The 17,875-nt window shown below is 41.5% G+C and overlaps 1 protein-coding gene across 3 annotated transcripts in view; it reads right to left on the reverse strand.

The window, feature by feature from the left end:
* Nucleotides 1-17,875, reverse strand: part of cd2ap (CD2-associated protein) — a 231,083-nt gene that overhangs the window by 97,491 nt on the left and 115,717 nt on the right. For all 3 annotated transcript variants that reach the window (XM_080192426.1, XM_080192425.1, XM_080192427.1), the window contains one exon: nt 6,306-6,453. In XM_080192426.1, the coding sequence (XP_080048552.1) occupies nt 6,306-6,453 (148 nt within the window). The remainder of the gene's footprint in view (nt 1-6,305; nt 6,454-17,875) is intronic.

Consider the following 17,875-nt stretch of genomic DNA (forward strand, 5'->3'; position numbering starts at 1 on the left):
ACTCACAACAAAGATATAGCCCAGTGAAGAAGGATTCTACAAAGAGGATAAATTTACCATGGCTAACCAAAGAAATTAAAAATAGTACTAAAGTGAAAAAAAAGTGGCAATATTAGTGGTAAGCCAGAGGATTTAGGAAGTTTCAAAATCTAACAAAGATAACCCAAAAATAGAGGGGGAGAAGACAAACTATGGGAGTAAACTAGCAAGTAATATAAAAATGGACAATCAGAGTTTGTTTCAATATCTAAAAAGGAAAAGACAGGCCTAAGTGAACATTGACCCTTAGGGAAAGAGACTGGAGAAATAATGAGGGACTAGAAATGACAGAGGGGTTAAATAAATACATTAGGTTGGTCTTCACGGTGAAAGAAAAATAACATTCCAAAAATACTAAATAATCAAGGGATAAAAAGTGGGCTGGGGGAAAGAAAAGGAAATAAACACAATACATACCACTAGGGAAAACGTGCTAGGGAAACTCTGAGTTACAGACAGGTATAGGCAGGTCAAGTGAGTGGGCAAAGACTTCATAGATGGAATGTAACAGAGAAAATGTGAAATTATGCACTTTGTTCGGAAGAATAAAGGAGCTGAATATTATGCAAATCGAGAAAGACTGCAGGAAAAGCAGCACCGAGGGAATGGAGGTTTTGGTCTATAAATCACAAACAGCTAGCGTGCAAGTTTAGCAAGTCATAGGAAAGAGAAAAGGAATGTTGGCCTTTATCTCAAAGGGAAAGGAGTATAAGAACATAAGAACAGAAGAAAGAGGAGTAGGCCATCGAGCCCTTCAAGCCTGCCCCGCCATTCAATAAGATCATGGCTGATCTGAAGTGGATCAGTTTCACTTTCCCACCTGCTCTCCATAACCCTTAATTCCCTTATCTATCAGAAATCTATCGACTCGTGACTTAAACATATTCAACAAGGCAAGCTCCACCAATTCAATATGCAGATTATTCCAGAAATTCACCACCGTCAGAGAAGAAGTTCCTCCTCAACTCTGTTCTAAACTGTGCCTGCCCCCCCCCACCCTTATTTTGAGGCTATGCCCTCTAGTTCTGTTTTCCTTTCTAAGTGGAAAGAATCTTTCTACCTCTACCCGATCTAGCCCCTTCATTATATGGTAAGTCTCTATAAGATCCTCCCTCAGCCTTCTAAACTCCAACGAGTACAGGCCCAGTCTATTTAATCTCTCCTCGTAAGCTAACCCCCTTATCTCCGGTATCAGCTTGGTGAACCTTCTCTGTACTCCCTCCAAGACCAATATATCCTTTCGCAAATAAGGGGACCAAAACCGCACACAGTACTCCAGTTGCGGCCGCACCAGTGCCTTGTACAGTTGCAGCAAGATCTCCCTGCTTTTATATTCTATCCCCCTCACTATAAAGGCCAACACTCCATTGGCCGCCTTGATCACCTGCTGCACCTGCAGAGTGGGTTTTTGCGATTTATGCACAAGGACCCCCAGGTCCCTCTGCCCCATCGCATGCTGCAGCTTTTTGCCTTTTAAATAATAATCCCTCCTATTATTTCTAACAAAGTGGATAACCTCACATTTGCTAATGTTATACTCCATCTGCCAGATCCTCGCCCACTCACTCAGCCTATCCAGATCTCTCTGCAGACTTTCCGCACCTTCCACGCAATTCGCTTTTCCACTCATCTTCGTGTCATCAGCAAATTTTGTTACCCTACACTCAGCCCCCTCCTCCAGATCGTCTCAGTAAATGGTAAACAGTTGAGACTCCAGCACCGATTGATCTCTGCGGCATGCCACTAGTCACCAACTGCCAACCAGAAAAGCACCCACTTATTCCAACTCTCTGCTTTCTGTTAGATAGCCAATCCTCAATCCACGTTAACACTTTACCCTCAACTCTGTGTACCCTCACCTTCTGCAGCAACCTTTTGTGAGGCACCTTATTGAACGCCTTCTGGAAAGCTAAAAACACCACATTCACCAGTTCCCCTCTGTTTACAGCACTAGTCACATCTTCATAAAAATCCAGTAAATTCGTCAAACACAACTTTCCCTTCACGAATCCATGCTGTGTCTGCTTGATTGAACCGTTCTTTTCTAGGTGTCCTGCTATTTCTTCTTTAATGATGGATTCTAGCATTTTCCCAACTACGGATGTCAAGCTAACTTTTATAGATGTGGTCCCTATCAAACAGGCTGGTTTGTCCTGGATGGTGACATGCTGCTTGAGTGTTGTTGGAGCTGCACCTATCCATACGTGGGGAGTATTCCATCACACTCCTGACTTGAGCCTTGTAGATGGTTTGGGGAATCAGGAGGTGAGTTACACACTGCTGTATTCCTAGCCTCTGACCTGCTCTTGTAGCCAGTTATATCTCAGTACCTAAGTAAAACCAAGCAGCATGCCTTAATGACCATCAGACAGTGGCTCTGACATCCATCATTATAAGTGCTTTGGAAGGTTGTCATGGCATGAATCAATTCCAGCCTCCCGGACTACCTGAATCCACTACAGTTTGCCTACTGCCACAACAGGTCCGCAGCAGACACCATTTTCCTGGCCCTACACTCAACCCTGGAATACCGAGATAACAAGGACACCTACGTCAGACTCCTATTTATTGACTACAGCTCAGCCTTCAACACTATTATTCCAACGAAATTCATCTCCAAACTCCGTGGCCTGGGCCTCGGCACCTCCTGCTGCAACTGGATCCTGAACTTCCTAACTCACAGGCCACAAACAGAAAGGATAGGCATCAACACCTCCTCCATGATCATCTTTAACACTGGTGCCCTACAAGGCTGTGTTCTCAGTCCCCTACTATACGCCTTATACACCTATGACTGTATGGCCAAATTCCCCTCCAATTCGATTTTCAAGTTTGCTGATGACACAATTGTAATGGTTTGGATCTTAAACAACAATGAGACAGAGGGTACAGGAAAGAGATAGAGAATCTGGTGAACTGGTGCAGCAACAATAATCTCTCCCTCAATGTCAACAAAACAAAAGATTGCCATCGACTTCATGAAGCGTAAAGGAGAACATGCCCTTGTCTACATCAACAGGACGTGCCCTTGCCACCCTCAGCGCTTTGTCCAAATGTCATTCAACATGGAGGAATACTGATTCATCAGCTGGAGGACAGTATGTGGCAACCAGCAAGAGGTTTCCTTGCTCATGCTTAATCTGAAGCCTTGAGACCTCATGGAGTCTGGACTCGATGTTAAAGATTCCCACGCAACTCCCTCCCGATTGTATACCACTGTGCTACCACCTGTGTTAGGTCTATCCTGCCGGTGGGACAGGGGTGGTAATGGTAGTGTCTAGCGTGTTGTCTGTAAGGTATGATTCCATGAGCATGACTATGCCAAGCTGCTGCTTGACTAGTTTGTGAGATAGTTCTCCCAATTTTGGCACTAGGCCCCAGATGTTAGCAAAGAGGACTTTGCAGGTTCGACACGGCTGTTTGTTTCACCTTTGTCTTTTCCGGTGCCTAAGTCAATGTAGGTCATCCGTCCGGTTTCATTTCTTTGCTGAAACTGTGTACCAATTGTTGATTCAACTGCTCTCTGAAATGGCCTAGCAAGCCAACTGAGTGGCTTGTTAGGCCATTTCAGAGAGCAGTTGAATCAACCACAATGCTGAGACTCTGGAGTCACATGTAGGCCAGTCCAGGAAGGACAACGTACCAGATCAACAATCGACAATGATTAATCAGTCAGGGAATCAAGGATCGCAGGGTTAGGTGAGAATTTGAGGATCTCATTGAATGGTGAAGCATTTGATGAGTGAAATGGCCTACATCTGCTCCAATGGTCTGATGACATGTTTCATCCCATTCATCTTTCGCTCCTAACACAGTGAAATCATGATCTAGGCAATTTCATAGCCTCAGTATTTTGGCTCCAACTCTCTCAACCACAGAATGCTTACAAATCAGGTTTCTGAAGCAATAGTGACTAATGGGAATATCTTCAATCCATTTACACTGTCAAAAAGACAAAGGGGTAGAATTTCCCTGCAGAAGTTCCCAGGAACCCATTCCAAAAGTTGCATTCTGCATCGACTTATTCCTGAATTCCTATTAGTCTTCATTACTGCCAAGGATAATACCTAAGGACAGCTTAATAAAATGGAACAACTTTGCACTCATTTCGAAGCAGTGAAATCCAAACTTGACTGCCCGAGGCTATGTGTGAATACTGACATATTGGTGGAGATCCTTGTCTCAGCCTCTCAAAGTCAAAGTATCAACAGCCCAACGTGCAATTGGATTAGATTTCCAGAAATGGATTATAACCATCTGCAGTCAGAAACAAATGTTACAAGTCTCCAAAAACAAGTAAAAACTTTCTGCTCCAAAGCACCCATACTTTTTCCCCCTCCAAGTGCATTGCGTCCTGAAATACTTTCTTCTAACTAACACATTTTTTTGCAATACTCGGGGAGAACTGCACTGCCAGAAATGTCACCTTTCAAATGAAACATTAATCTGAGACTCTGCCTGCCCCGTCAGGAGTAATAAACATCCTACTCAATGAAAGATAGGGAAAATCCATTTTCCCCTCACCCCTAAAGCAACTGTAGTCATTGATCCACATAGATAAAAGCAAATTACTGTGGATGTTGAAGTCTGAAACAAAAACAAAAAAGTGCTGGAAAATCTCAGTGGAGAGAGAACACAGCCAATGTTTCAAAAATGTTGGCCCTATTCTCTCTCCACAGATGCTGTTAGACTTGCCGAGATTTTCCTGCAATTTCTGTTTTTCAGAGTCATTTATCTAGTCTGATTGTGGGACCTTGTGTTATGCAAATCAGCAGCCACATGTCCCTACATTGCAATAGTGATTACACTTCAAATCCCTTCATTGGCTATTAAATACTTTGGGACATCCCAAGGTTGCAAAGGTTCTTTGTGTACTTGGGGCGAAACTGAAATTACATTGTTTTTGCCCGAATACATTTTCAAACATTAACCACACGTAAAATTTAAAACAGATGATTCAATGATGATGATCAAGATAAAATTCTTTCAGTTTCTGTTGATTTTTGCTAAATGTTAATAATTTATCCACATCATGGACCTATCAAACCAGAACCAGTGTAATCCAATAAATACGTAAACAATGTTATTACAGATTAACATGTTCATTGAGTTGAACCTATGCTTTCTGTTGCCCCAACACTCAAATGGATGAACTTAAATGCCCATGAGCTCTTAGTTTTTCAAACATTCCTACATAGAATTACTGTTCGTTTCAGGTTTCATATTGTAACAGGATCAAATATCATTCTAGTATTACACTTGAGCTTAAAATTGTCCGTTAACGTTCAATTATTGACCATTTGTTTACAATGTATAATAGCTTCACCAGATAATAAAACACAATGTCCCACAGATACGGAATGTCAGCATGATTAACCAGATGGCAGTAGTGTGATCTGGGTCATAAATTCCAGCAGTCACTTTACATTACGAAAACATAAATGTTAACACATATCCATGAGCAAAATAATTTAAGCTGCTTCTGTGTGGCTCTAACAACATCCTTATTCAAAATTGTTGCATTCCCCAGTTAAAGGCGAGTTTGAATGGGATGAGATTGGAGAGGGTGGAAAGAGCATCATAACTTGAAAAAGAATAATGTGTATAAAACATTATTAAACATTATTAAACAATGCTAGAATCCCTATAATCTGTAGGCACAGCTACGAAAGCCATACAAAAGAGGTAAAACACTTACAAAGGTTACTATACTTAGATCAAACAGATCAGAACTTAAGAGTTGTCATAGTCTTTTAAAGTTTATTTATGAGTTACAAGTAGGCTTACATTCACACTGCAATGAAGTTACTGTGAAAATCCCCTGATTGCCACGCCCCGGCACCTGTTCGGGTACACTGAGGAAGAATTTAGCATGGCCAATCAACCTAGCCTGCACATCTTTGGACAGCGTAAGGAAACAGGAGCACCAGAAGGAAAACCATGCAGACATGGGGAGAACATGTAAACGCCACACAGACAGTGACCGAAGCCAGGAATTGAACCCAGGTTCCTGGTACTGAGAGGCAGCAGTGCTAACCACTGTGCCACCGTGCCACCCATATTCAACTTGAAACATTAACTGCCTGATACCAGGCCTAAGTACTTGCAGTATTTTGTTTATTTTTTGGACTTGCAGCATCCATAGTTGTTTGCTTTCATTTTGTTAGTTACTGTGTTTTTGTGCCTACTGTTAAAGCAATCTCAGTATAATACTCTGCTCTTCTACTGCTTTGAGCAACAATCAGTAATACAAACGCTGTACTTACTTCTTCTGAGAGACTTAGGTTGAGGTGGAAACCCACCAACTGGGAATCCAAAATGACTCATGCGCTGTACCAGATTGGCAACATTTCCAGATTTCTCTCGTTTAATCACTGGGCTTTCATCTTTTGCTTCTACGTCTTTTTTTAATTCCTGTGGAAAAAAAAGAGAAAATTTGTCAATGAATTTTAAGACACAGGATTTTGCAATGCGGCTGCTACAAGTGACTTGAGAAATTTGAAGATATTGCCATATTGGAGTATTTCTCAACACCAACAACATTCAGCTAAATTTTCTTGTATTGCCTCTGAGCAAGGAAGCACTGAAGGATTCTGCAGTGGTTTAAAAAGCTGATAAGAAAGAGCATTAAGCAGGGCAGCAAGTCATTTATATGTTTCACTGACAAACACTCACAAAAAACAGATCAGTTCTATCAATCACTATCCTGTCACTTACACTGTCTCAACTAACAGATTCAAGAAGATGCTCTGAACATCATTTTCTGCAAATTGTATCTAGTGGCAAGCAAAATAAAACTCATTTAATTTTTACCTGCATCTATGTTCATCACTTTCAGACTCCATTATTCCAAAGATCTCCTATCAGCTTGCCATTGAATACTTCCATAAACTTCTGTTCATCCAAAATGCTGCCACACCAATACCTGTTCACCAATCCACAGTAACTTCTAGCTTCACTACATCTCATCCTTGTGTTCAAATCTGTACGTGGCCTTGCACATCCCATCTCTGTAAGCTTTCTTCTCTACACCCTACCTATGACTGTATCACTGCATTCTGCACCCTCTCCTTTCCTTCTCCAGGTATGAAATGCTTTGCATAGCACGCAAGAAACAATACTTTTCATGATATGTTATTAGATGTGACAATAATAAATCAAATCATTCTTTAGCCCAACCCACCAAGAGATCAGCATTCTTCCAATTCTGTCCTCTTGTGCATTGTCCAACTCACTTTGGTCACATTAGCTACCTAGATTCTATATGCTGGAATTCCTCTGCTTTCCATCTCTCAATTAAGGCCCATTCAAAACTGTTTGAACCAAGATTTTAGTCACAGCTGGCCAAAGTTCCTTCTTTGGCTCAATATTCTGCGCCTCAGCGCCAGGGACCTGTTTTCGATTCCCAATTTGGATCACTGTCTGTATGGAGTTTGCACGTTCTCCTTGCATCTGTATGGGTTTCCTCCAGGTGCTCCAGTTTCCTTCCACAGTCATGCTGGTTAGGTGCATTGGCCATGCTAAATTCTCCCTCAGTGTATCCAAACAGGTGCTTTTCATGGTAACTTTGTTGCCGTATTAATGCAAGTCTATTTGTGACACTAATAACTATAAATATATATTAATTTTTTGGCAGATTCCATTTTGTGATAGCGTGCTTGTTTTCCAAACTAAAGACATGTATATTTTCATACATCTATGTTCGATTTTATTTATATATAAATAAAAAATATATACAAACAGATATGAATTACATGGAAAATGCAACTAAAACATGTAAGCTTTTCAAAGTTCAGCCTTCTCCTGTTCGTTCCCATCCAATGATCAGCATAATCCTCGATTCCCTTCTCCCCCATGTTGTGCAGCCTTCTTGAAATGCATCTTACACTATTTGCCTCAACCACTTGTAGTAGCAAGTTCCATATTCCCAACACTCTCAAAGGAGGTTGCTTCTGAGTTCTCCATTTGATTTTTTGGTCACTATCTGTATTTAGTTTTCCTTTCCTCAAGTGAAAACACACACTGTGCCTACTGTTATCATCAGGCCTGTGTTAGTCACGTAAAAGAGAGACAACCTGTCCATCCTATCTAGATAGGTGAAATTCCATAATCCTGGTATCAGTGTAAACCTTTTTACTGACCAGAACAATGCAAGCATTCTAAGTGTGGCCTAAACAAGGTTTGATAAAGTTTTGTCTCTCTGTAGAAATAAACCTTAGTTTTTTTTAATGGCTTGTTGATGATTTGCGTTTTTGTATTTACCAATCTTTTTGCTCCTCTAGCAGCTAGATTCTTTCCCAAGTAATGTGATCTAATTTTTCCTACCAAAATGTAGCATTTTACATTTAGCTATGTTAAAATTCATTTGCCAATTACACACCCATTTTGCAAGTTTATCAATATCTTCTTACAATTAGTTGCAGTCCTCCTCAGTTTAGACTGTCCTTCCTGATTTAGTGCCATCTGCAAATTTAGAAATTGTGGGTTTTGGCTGCACCAAAATCATTAATGTAAATTGTGAACATCGTCCCGGCAATGATCGTTGAGAGACCCCACTTTCCATCTCTGCATAAGAACGTAAGAACATAAGAAATAGGAGCAGGAGTAGGCCATCTAGCCCTTTGAGCCTGCCCTGCCATTCAATAAGATCATGGCTGATCTGTCGTGGCTCAGTTCCACTTTCCCGCCCTCTCCCCATAACCCTTAATCCCCTCTCTTATCAAGAACCCATCAACCCGCTTCTTAAAAATATTTAGCGAGGCAGCCTCCACCACTTCAACGGGCAGAGAATTCCAGAGATTCACCACCCTTTGAGTGAAGAAGTTCCTCCTCAACTCCGTTCTAAACCGCCTCCCCTTTATCTTGAGGCTGTGCCCCCTAGTCCTACTGTCTTTTTTGAGCGGGAAGAGTCTCTCCACCTCTATCCTATCTATCCCATTCATCATCTTATACGTCTCAATGAGATCTCCCCTCATTCTTCTAAACTCTAACGAGTACAAGCCTAGTTTATTCAGCCTCTCCTCATAGCTCAACCCCCTCAACTCCGGTATCAGCCGAGTAAACCTCCTCTGCACTCCCTCCAAGGCCAAAATATCCTTGCGCAGGTGCGGCGCCCAAAACTGCACACAGTACTCCAGCTGCGGCCTCACCAATGCCCTATACAGCTGCAGCAAGACCTCCCTACTTTTATATTCAATCCCCCTCGCTATGAAGGCCAGCATCCCATTCGCCTGCAAGCTGGGTTTTTGCGACTCATGCACAAGGACCCCGAGGTCCCTCTGCACCGTCGCCTGCTGCAGTTTTTCGCCACTTAAGTAATAGTCCTTCCTACCATTCTTCCTACCAAAGTGGACCACCTCACACTTGCCAGCATTAAATTCCATTTGCCATTTCCTGGCCCATTCGCCCAGCCTATCTAGATCCTTCTGCAGACTCTCCACACCCTCCGCACAATTTGCCTTTCCCCCAATCTTGGTGTCATCAGCAAATTTCGACACCCTACACTCGGTTCCCTCCTCCAGATCATCTATGCTCTGAATAGTTACCCTTTACCTCTATTTGCTCTCTTTCAGCTAGCTAGCATTCTATTACTAGTTCCCTGGCTTTGCCTACTCTGACATTCATTGGTCTATTGCATGACCAAGTAAAGACATTTTGAAAATTTAGGTGAATTACATCTACCACATTACCCTCATCCATTCAGCTGCTGCTTCAAAGAATCCAACGAGCATCATCAAGCAAGAGTTTATATTTTGAATTCCCTATCTATTCATTATGAGACTTTTGGTTTCTAGAAGTTTTTCTACTTTCGCCTTTGTACAGAACTCAGGAGGAATTTTATAACCTAGATTGTCCCTAACTGTAAAATCCCGCCCACAGTCAACAGACCTTTGCATGCTCTGTCCCTCACCCACTCTGATTCCAATGGCGGGTGGGCCGGTAAAATTCCGGCGCTCGTTATTTTTCCTACAAATGACATTCAGCTGACTGGTCTATGGTTCCCTAGGCATGTTTATCTCCCTTCTAGCGACACACCAGTCTTCTGGCATTACATTTTTCTGTAATGAATTATTCAATGTGTGTGAATTATGGTGCCCCTGTTAACTCTCACAGGCAATTTTAGAATTCACAAATGCAATACATCTGGACAAGGATATTGATCCTTAGTTTGTTTCTTTATTTTCCTTTTAATTTTAAGCGGTTGCATAATTTATAATCTCAAGTAAATTTATTTACTATTTCTGCCACTCGCTATTGCTGCCTGTGATTTTATCATGGCCATCCTTCACGAGCCCTACACCCTGCCTGATTTTCTGTCTTCTAAAATTTGTGTCTCCACAGAACTTTTCATTGTTTTGTTTTTATGTTCCTTGATTATTGACAGTTATACTTTCTATTTGTCTTCCCAATTTGACATGCCTCAATTTGGTATTTGGCCATCTTGCTCTACCGATCCATTTACTTTGCGTATGCCTCTTTTCTTAGCCTCAAGTTTTCCCCATGAGTACAAGAGTTGTCAAATCTTGTTGCGGCTATATAAAACCTTGGTTAGGTCATCTTTGGAGTATTGTGTGCAGTTCTGATCACTGTACTACCAGAAGGATGTGGAAGCTTTGGTGAGAGTGCAAAGAATGTTCACCAGGATGTTGTTTTGTCTCAACGGCATTGGCCATGAGGACAGGTTGAATAAACTAGGATTGTTTTTACTGGAAAGACAAAGGCTGAGGGGAAACCTGATAGAGATCTACAACATTATGCGGGGCATTGACAGGGCAAACAGTCAGAGATATTTTCCCAGGGTGAAAGTGTCAATTACAAGGGGACACAGGCTCAAGGGGGAAGTTTAAGGGAGACGTGCAGAGGAAGTTTTTCACACAGAGTGGGGGGTGCCTGGAATGTGCTGCTAGAGGTAGTGGAAACAGGCACATTAGCAACATTTAAGAGGCATCAGGATGGGTACAGACATAGGGAGGGCAGAAGATTTTTTCAGTTTAGTTAGGGCATCACGATTGACAAAGTATTGGAGAGCCAAAGGGCCTGCTTCTGTGCTGTACTTTGTTTTGTCTTTATGCAACCATGGTGTTTACCTCATATTTGCTTCTTGAGTGAAATATATTTTTGAACTTTATAAGTGTTTTACACTAAAATCTACTGATAGTACTTTTGTTAAGTCCTCCCCGAAGTAAAAATATTGCTCAGTGTCACACTGAGTTATACATTCAAGAAATATCCCATATTTAATTTTTCATCTGATCTCAACAAGGAAACACAAGAGTAGGTGCCTTCATGATTCCTGGGCCTTGAGGGCAAGAGGAAGAAACAAAAAAAAGATTTTATTTCAATTCTTGAGAGCTATTCAGTGACTCCCACTGGAAACACATGCGGCAATTCATGTTTTTGATTCTACATAGCATACAAAAAGGGTGGCACGGTGATTAGCACTGCTACCTCAGTGCCAGGGACCCAGGTTCGATTCCCAGCCTTGGGTCACTGTCTGTGCGGAGTTTGCACATTCACTCCGTGTCTGTGCAGTTTCCTTCCACAGTTCAAAGATGCGCGGGTTAGGTGGATTGGTCGTGCTAAATTGCCCTTTGTGTCGGGGGATTAGCAGTGTAAGTATGTGGGGTTATGGGAATGGGGCCTGGTGAGATTGTTTTTGGTGCAGGTTCAATGGGCCAAACGGCCTCCTTCTGCACTCAAAGGATTTTATGAAAAGCATAATAAATAAATCCAATGTGTACTATAGCTTTGGATGTTTCATTGGCAACACAACTGCATGAAAGACTCAATACAGTTTCTAGTACAATATTTTCTGTTCTCAAGGACCATGACAGACAAAGGTGAGTCTGGATTTTGTGATCAACACAGAGTACCAAGCAGAACATAGGAAATAACAAGAGGCATTTGATAAGATCATGTCTGATCAGATTATGGACTTAACTCCAGTTTCTTGGGCAACAATTGTTCCTTGCACAAGATATTCCAGATTGCCACAGACTCCCTTAGCTTGAAAGGAAAACCGATTGCCGCTTCGATTATAGAATAGCTCAGTATAAACAAATAGCCACTTGGGCAAAGTAACAACAAGCTTCCGAACATCTATGAAACTGTACTCAGTGACTTTATGTTTGATCGACTTTCTTTAACCAAATCTGTTTGATTGAGGATTTTATCCCCACTACGACAACCCTCAGTCATTTGTAACACTTCTCTATTAAGTAGAGTTTACATAGATCATTAAACTGAGCAAATTTATAGTAATAAAAATATTGTGTGTATATATACACACACATATAGGTACATCAACACTACAGTTGGAGAGGGAATTTTGGAGATTTTGACCCAGCGACAGTGAAGCAACAGCAATGTATTTCCAAGTCAAGGTGGTGGCTGACTTGGAGCAGGACCTCCAGATGTTTTCAAGTTGCTGTCGCTCTTGCCCTACATGGCAGTGGTCGTGGATGTAGAAGGGTGCTGCTAAAGGAACTTTGGTGAGTTTCTGAAGTGCATCTTGTAAATGGTATACATGGCTGCCACTATTCATCAGTGGAGGAGGAATAGGAAGTATTAGTAGGAAGCTGCATTCTATAATTTCTTCTCCGAAATGAAAACACCCATTTATATCTTCTTGAAACATACACGGATATTAATACTGGTTTATTGCGCCTCCTCCCAAGATTTTGCAACTCTGGATCAGCTTCCAAGTTGATCTTCAAATTCTAGCATAAGTCCCTCACAAAGAGAAAATCAATTAACTTCTGGGATAAAATGCTTAACAAGGAAAATGATTAAATATTTAATACTCTTTGGGAATTTGCTTCTTATTTGGAAATAAACCAACCAGAGCACATTACGTGTTATTCCCAATTCCTTTCTTTTAACTAACATATAAACAATGCAAAAACTGAATTAAGTTATGACATCTTTAAAGATTTTTCAGTGATCAACTGTTGAGCAACATTTTCATCCCAGAAATGCTGACCTACAGATGAGATTCTTTACACAATTCAAAGCAACAGCTATGTGTGTACCTGTGTAAATTACCTGTTGCTGCAAAAGCCCTAATTGCAAGTCTTTGATAGAGTTTCCTGATTCAGCCAGCAGCAGCAGCAAAGAATGCATTCCAACTGATCAGACTTCCACTACATATTCAGTCAGTTTAATGATCTATGTAACCTCCATTTAATAGAGAAGTGTTATGAATGTGCAACTTTTTCTTTGCCTCCGAACTTAAAAATACAGGTCCAATTTGAAGTAAAGCCAAGCAGACAGAATTTGGCTGTGCAGGTAGACTGCAAATACATGACACAACCTGTGCCACCTCATCACCAGCCGGAGTCCAGGGCTGCAAGCCAATGACTCATCCAGTACATCAAACTTTTTTTTAAGAAAATGTATTTCCTGCCAAAGCAATATGGCTGTGAAAAATGGCTGCCGACACACACCTGCGGTTGTGCATTAGCTCACCTATTTGCAAAGCTAATTTCGTTTCCATTGAATTTAAATAGGCCAAACTCGGAGGTTTACAGACATCAGCACTACAGTCCCCAGCATCACAAGAAGCTTACAACATACAAATTAGGAGCAGGAGGAGGCCACTCAAGATACCTCTGGCATTCAGTAAGATCATGGCTGACCTGACTGCAACTTCAACTCCACATTCTTACCTGCCCCATTGTTGATCAATAATCTATCTAGCTCTGCCTTGAAAATATTCAAAGATTCTGGTTCCATTGACTTTTGAGGAAGAGTTCTAGAGGCTCACAACACTCACGAAAAATTCTCTCATCTCCATTTTAAATGGGTAATTCCTTTTTAAAGTGACCCCAGTTCTGATCCCCCAACAAGAGGAAACATCCTCTCCACATCCATCTATCAATACCTCTCAGGATCTTAAAGGTTTTAATCAACTTGCCTCTTACTCTTCTAAACTCCTTCGTGGATACAAGCCTAACTTCTCCAGTCTTTCCTTATAAGACAACCCACCCATTCCTGGTATTAGTCCAGGAAACTTTCTCTGAACTGTTGCTATTGCATTTCTATCCTTCTTTAAATAAGGAGACTAGTACTGTACATAATACTCTAGATGCGGTCTCACCAGTGCGCTGCACAATTAAAGCATAATCCCCCTACTTTTGTAATCAATTCTCCTCACAATAACATGTTAGCATTCCCAATTACCTTCATACTAGCCTTTTGCACTTCACGCACCAGGACACCCAGATGATCCATCTGCACCTCACAGCACCGTAATGTCTCAACTTTCAGATAATAAGTTCTTACATTCTTCCTTTCAGAATGGACAATATCACATTTGCCAAATTGTTGCCCATTCACTTAACCTATGCCCTTTTGTAATCCCCTTATGTCCTCTTCACAAGTTACTTTACTACCTATCTTTATGTTGTCAGCAAATTTAGCAACCCTATTTTTGATGCCTCCAGCCAAGTCATTTCTATAAAGTATGGAGAGTTGAGACCCCAGCAGAGCTCCCTGTGGCACACCACTTGTTACATGCTGCCAAGCAGGATATGCCCCATTTATGCCTATTCCCAGTTTGCTGTTAGTTAGTCAATCTATGCCAATATGTTATCCCCTACACCATGAGCTTTTACTTGATGTAGACAGCAGACAAAATAATAATGTGTGCGGTCACATTGATATTTTTTCTTTCTTCTTGCAAGGTAATACACAATTTGAGAGATAAGTTTAGTCACAACATCAAACATAGGATTTTGGCAGTGAGATTAGTCATGGAAAACCTCCAATCTAACCCAGCTGCTATTTTCCACTCCTCCACCTGTGTGTCCCACCTGATATAACCACACAGATGAGGAAGCCGTTCCTGTAGCGCAGCATTTGTCACATCCTGCCAAAACCCAGTTATGCCAACTCCGTCCCTGTTAGTTAGCCAATCTTCAATCCTTGCCAAAATGTTGTATAGAAACATTGAAGATAGAGCAGGAGTAGGCAGTCTGGCCCTTCGAGCCTGGTCCATTACTTGTGAAGTTAAATTAGGTAAAGTCCATCAGGACCGGGGATTGGTCAGTCTGGAGATGCAACAATTTGCTCAATACCACTTCCCTGGTGATTGTAATTTTCCTGCGTTCTTCCCTCCCTTCCATTTCCTAACTACAGCTGTCTCAGGGACGTCAATTGTGAATTCTATGGGGACGATCAAAGCAAATTATCCAGCTCTGGTGAAGGGTCATCTAGTCTCAAAATGTTGGCTTTATTCTCTCCCCACAGATGCTGTCAGACCTGTTAAGTTTCTCCAGCATTTTGGTTTTATTTTTGAATTCATCCGCAATTCCCTGTTTTCACTTATTTCCCCAGATGCATTTTCTATCAGACCAGTGCTCACTTTGTTATTGAAATATCTATAGAAACGCTTAGTTTCTGTCTTTATATTACTAGCTAGCTTTCTCCTGCACTCTGGGTTTTCCCTTACCATGTTATGTTTTGATATTCTTTACATTCTTCCCAATCTTCTGACCTGGTTCTTGCCTTTGTGCAAATATATGCTTTTTCTTTGGATTTAATACTGTATTTTTTTTTGTTACCCACAGACGAGCCCTCCCCTTGGAAATTTTCTCTCTTGTTATAATGTGTCAATTATTCTACATATTCTGAAATAGTCCTTTAAGTGTCTGCCACTGAATATCTGTAGATCGCTTTTTTCAGCATATTTTGTCAGTTAATTTTTATCTACCTCTGTTTTCAGGCCCTTGGTTGCCCTCATTTACATTTAAAATACTCATCTTGGATGCAATCTTCTCTCCCTCAAACCAAACTTTTAATTTAATCATATTATGTTTGTTGCTATCTATGGCTGGCATTACTACGAGTTTATCAATTAATCCCGTCTCAATGCACAATATCATTGATAAAATAGCCTGCCCTCTGGTTGGCTTCAGAATGTGCTGTATTAAAAAACTAACTTTGCATATACACTAGCTTCGCCCATCTGATTTTTGCAATCTATATGTAGATTAAAATCCCCCATGACTTTTGCAGCACCTTTCTGATAAGCTCCAAGTATCTCACTTTTATACTCTTGTAGTTACAATTAAGAGGCCTGTACACCACTCCCACAAATGACTTCTTATCTTTATTTCCCATCTCCACCCAAACTGCTTCTGCATCTTGATTTCCTGAACATGCAACACCCTTCTCTAATGTGCTAGTGCCATAATTAATTGAGAGAGCTACCTCTCTACTTGTTCTCAACTTTGTCCTTCCCAAATGTCGCAGACCTTTCAATATTCAGATCTCAATCATTGTCATCTTGCAGCCATATCTCTGAAACAGCCATCAGATCATATTTATTTCTACTTGCACTAACAGTTTGTGTTGTTTTGAATGCTATGTACATTTAAATACAAAGCCTTTAGTTTTGTTTTTTTATTACTTCTTTAACCTCAAGTGATACCTGCTGATTGATTTGTATTCTGTCACTTCCTGTTACACTAATATCCCACGTTAGTACTTTTTTCTCTTGCCTTGTATTTACATTTTGCTATTCTACATTTTTCTTAATATGATCTCTTGCCCCCCCACTAGTTAGTTTCAAAATCTTTACTTCCTGAGTTATGTGGCTTGATAGATCAGCCCCAGCACAGTTCAGGTGTAGATCACCCCAACAGTACACATCCACTTTCCCCAGTCCTATGCCCATGAACTGGAACCCTCTTCTCCCAGTGCGATCTTTGAGCCACACATTCATTTCTCGAATCTCATTTGTCCATTGGCAATTTTCATCAGGTTCAGGAAACAACATAGATGTTAATACCTCAGGTTCTGCTTCTTAATTTGATGCCTCATATTGACCGTGCAGAACATCCTTCCTCATCCAGACTACGTCGTTGATACCTACATGGACAATAATGAATGGATCCTTCCCCCTCCCACTGCATGTTCCTCCCTGGCCCCGAGACATCACAAATACAAAGAACAAAGAACATCCCAGCACGGGAAACAGGCCCTTCGGCCCAACGGGCCCGCGCCGCCGCATCTTCCCACACCTACCCCACCCTGTGTGTATGTGAGTGGAACCCCTAATGTAGCCAGATTCAGGGGAGAATAGTGTCAATTTGGTACACCAATCAGCCTAAGAGCATATCTTTGGGGTGTGGGAGGAAACCCACGCAACCACAGGGAGAATGTGCAAACTCCCACAGACACAGGCCCAAATCCATGTATCTGCACAGCTAGCAGTGATAGTCACTGAGCTGTTGTGGTGCCCGTCTGCTGGTCCAGGATTAAGCACACACAACGACACGAAGTACTAGGCCACTCCCAGAACCTCCAAGAGCAGCCCACGCACGACCCACCGTGTGCATGCCCCTCGTTTGACAACAAGGTGGACCGACCCTGTGGAATAAAAAGACAATATGTTAACATATAATACTACATTTCCGGTGTCGTCCCGAGTCTCTGACCCTATTTAATACCCTCTACTATAACCCTCCATCCTTGCTTCGCTCATGTGTCTATCTAAGTAAACCTTAAACAAGTCCAACGTGCCTGCCTCCACCACCCTACTCAGTAGCGCGTTCCATACCCCCACCACCCTCTGCGTGAAAAACTTTCCTCTCATATCCAAATTATACTTCTCCCCCCTCACCCTTAGATCGTGACCTCTCATAATTGTCCCCAATCTAGGGAAAAGCCTACCACTGTTGACTCTATCTATTCCCTTCAGTATTTTATATACCTCTATCATATCCCCCCTTAATCTCCGTCTTTCTAAGGAGAAGAGCCCCAGTTTCTCCAACCTTTCCTCGTAACTCAGTCCTTCCATGCCAGGCAACATCCTGGTAAACCTCCTCTGCAC

This window comes from Carcharhinus amblyrhynchos, chromosome 7 (genome assembly GCF_965287045.1).
Source record: "Carcharhinus amblyrhynchos chromosome 7, sCarAmb.v2.hapA, whole genome shotgun sequence".
Classification (NCBI taxonomy): Eukaryota; Metazoa; Chordata; class Chondrichthyes; order Carcharhiniformes; family Carcharhinidae; genus Carcharhinus; species Carcharhinus amblyrhynchos.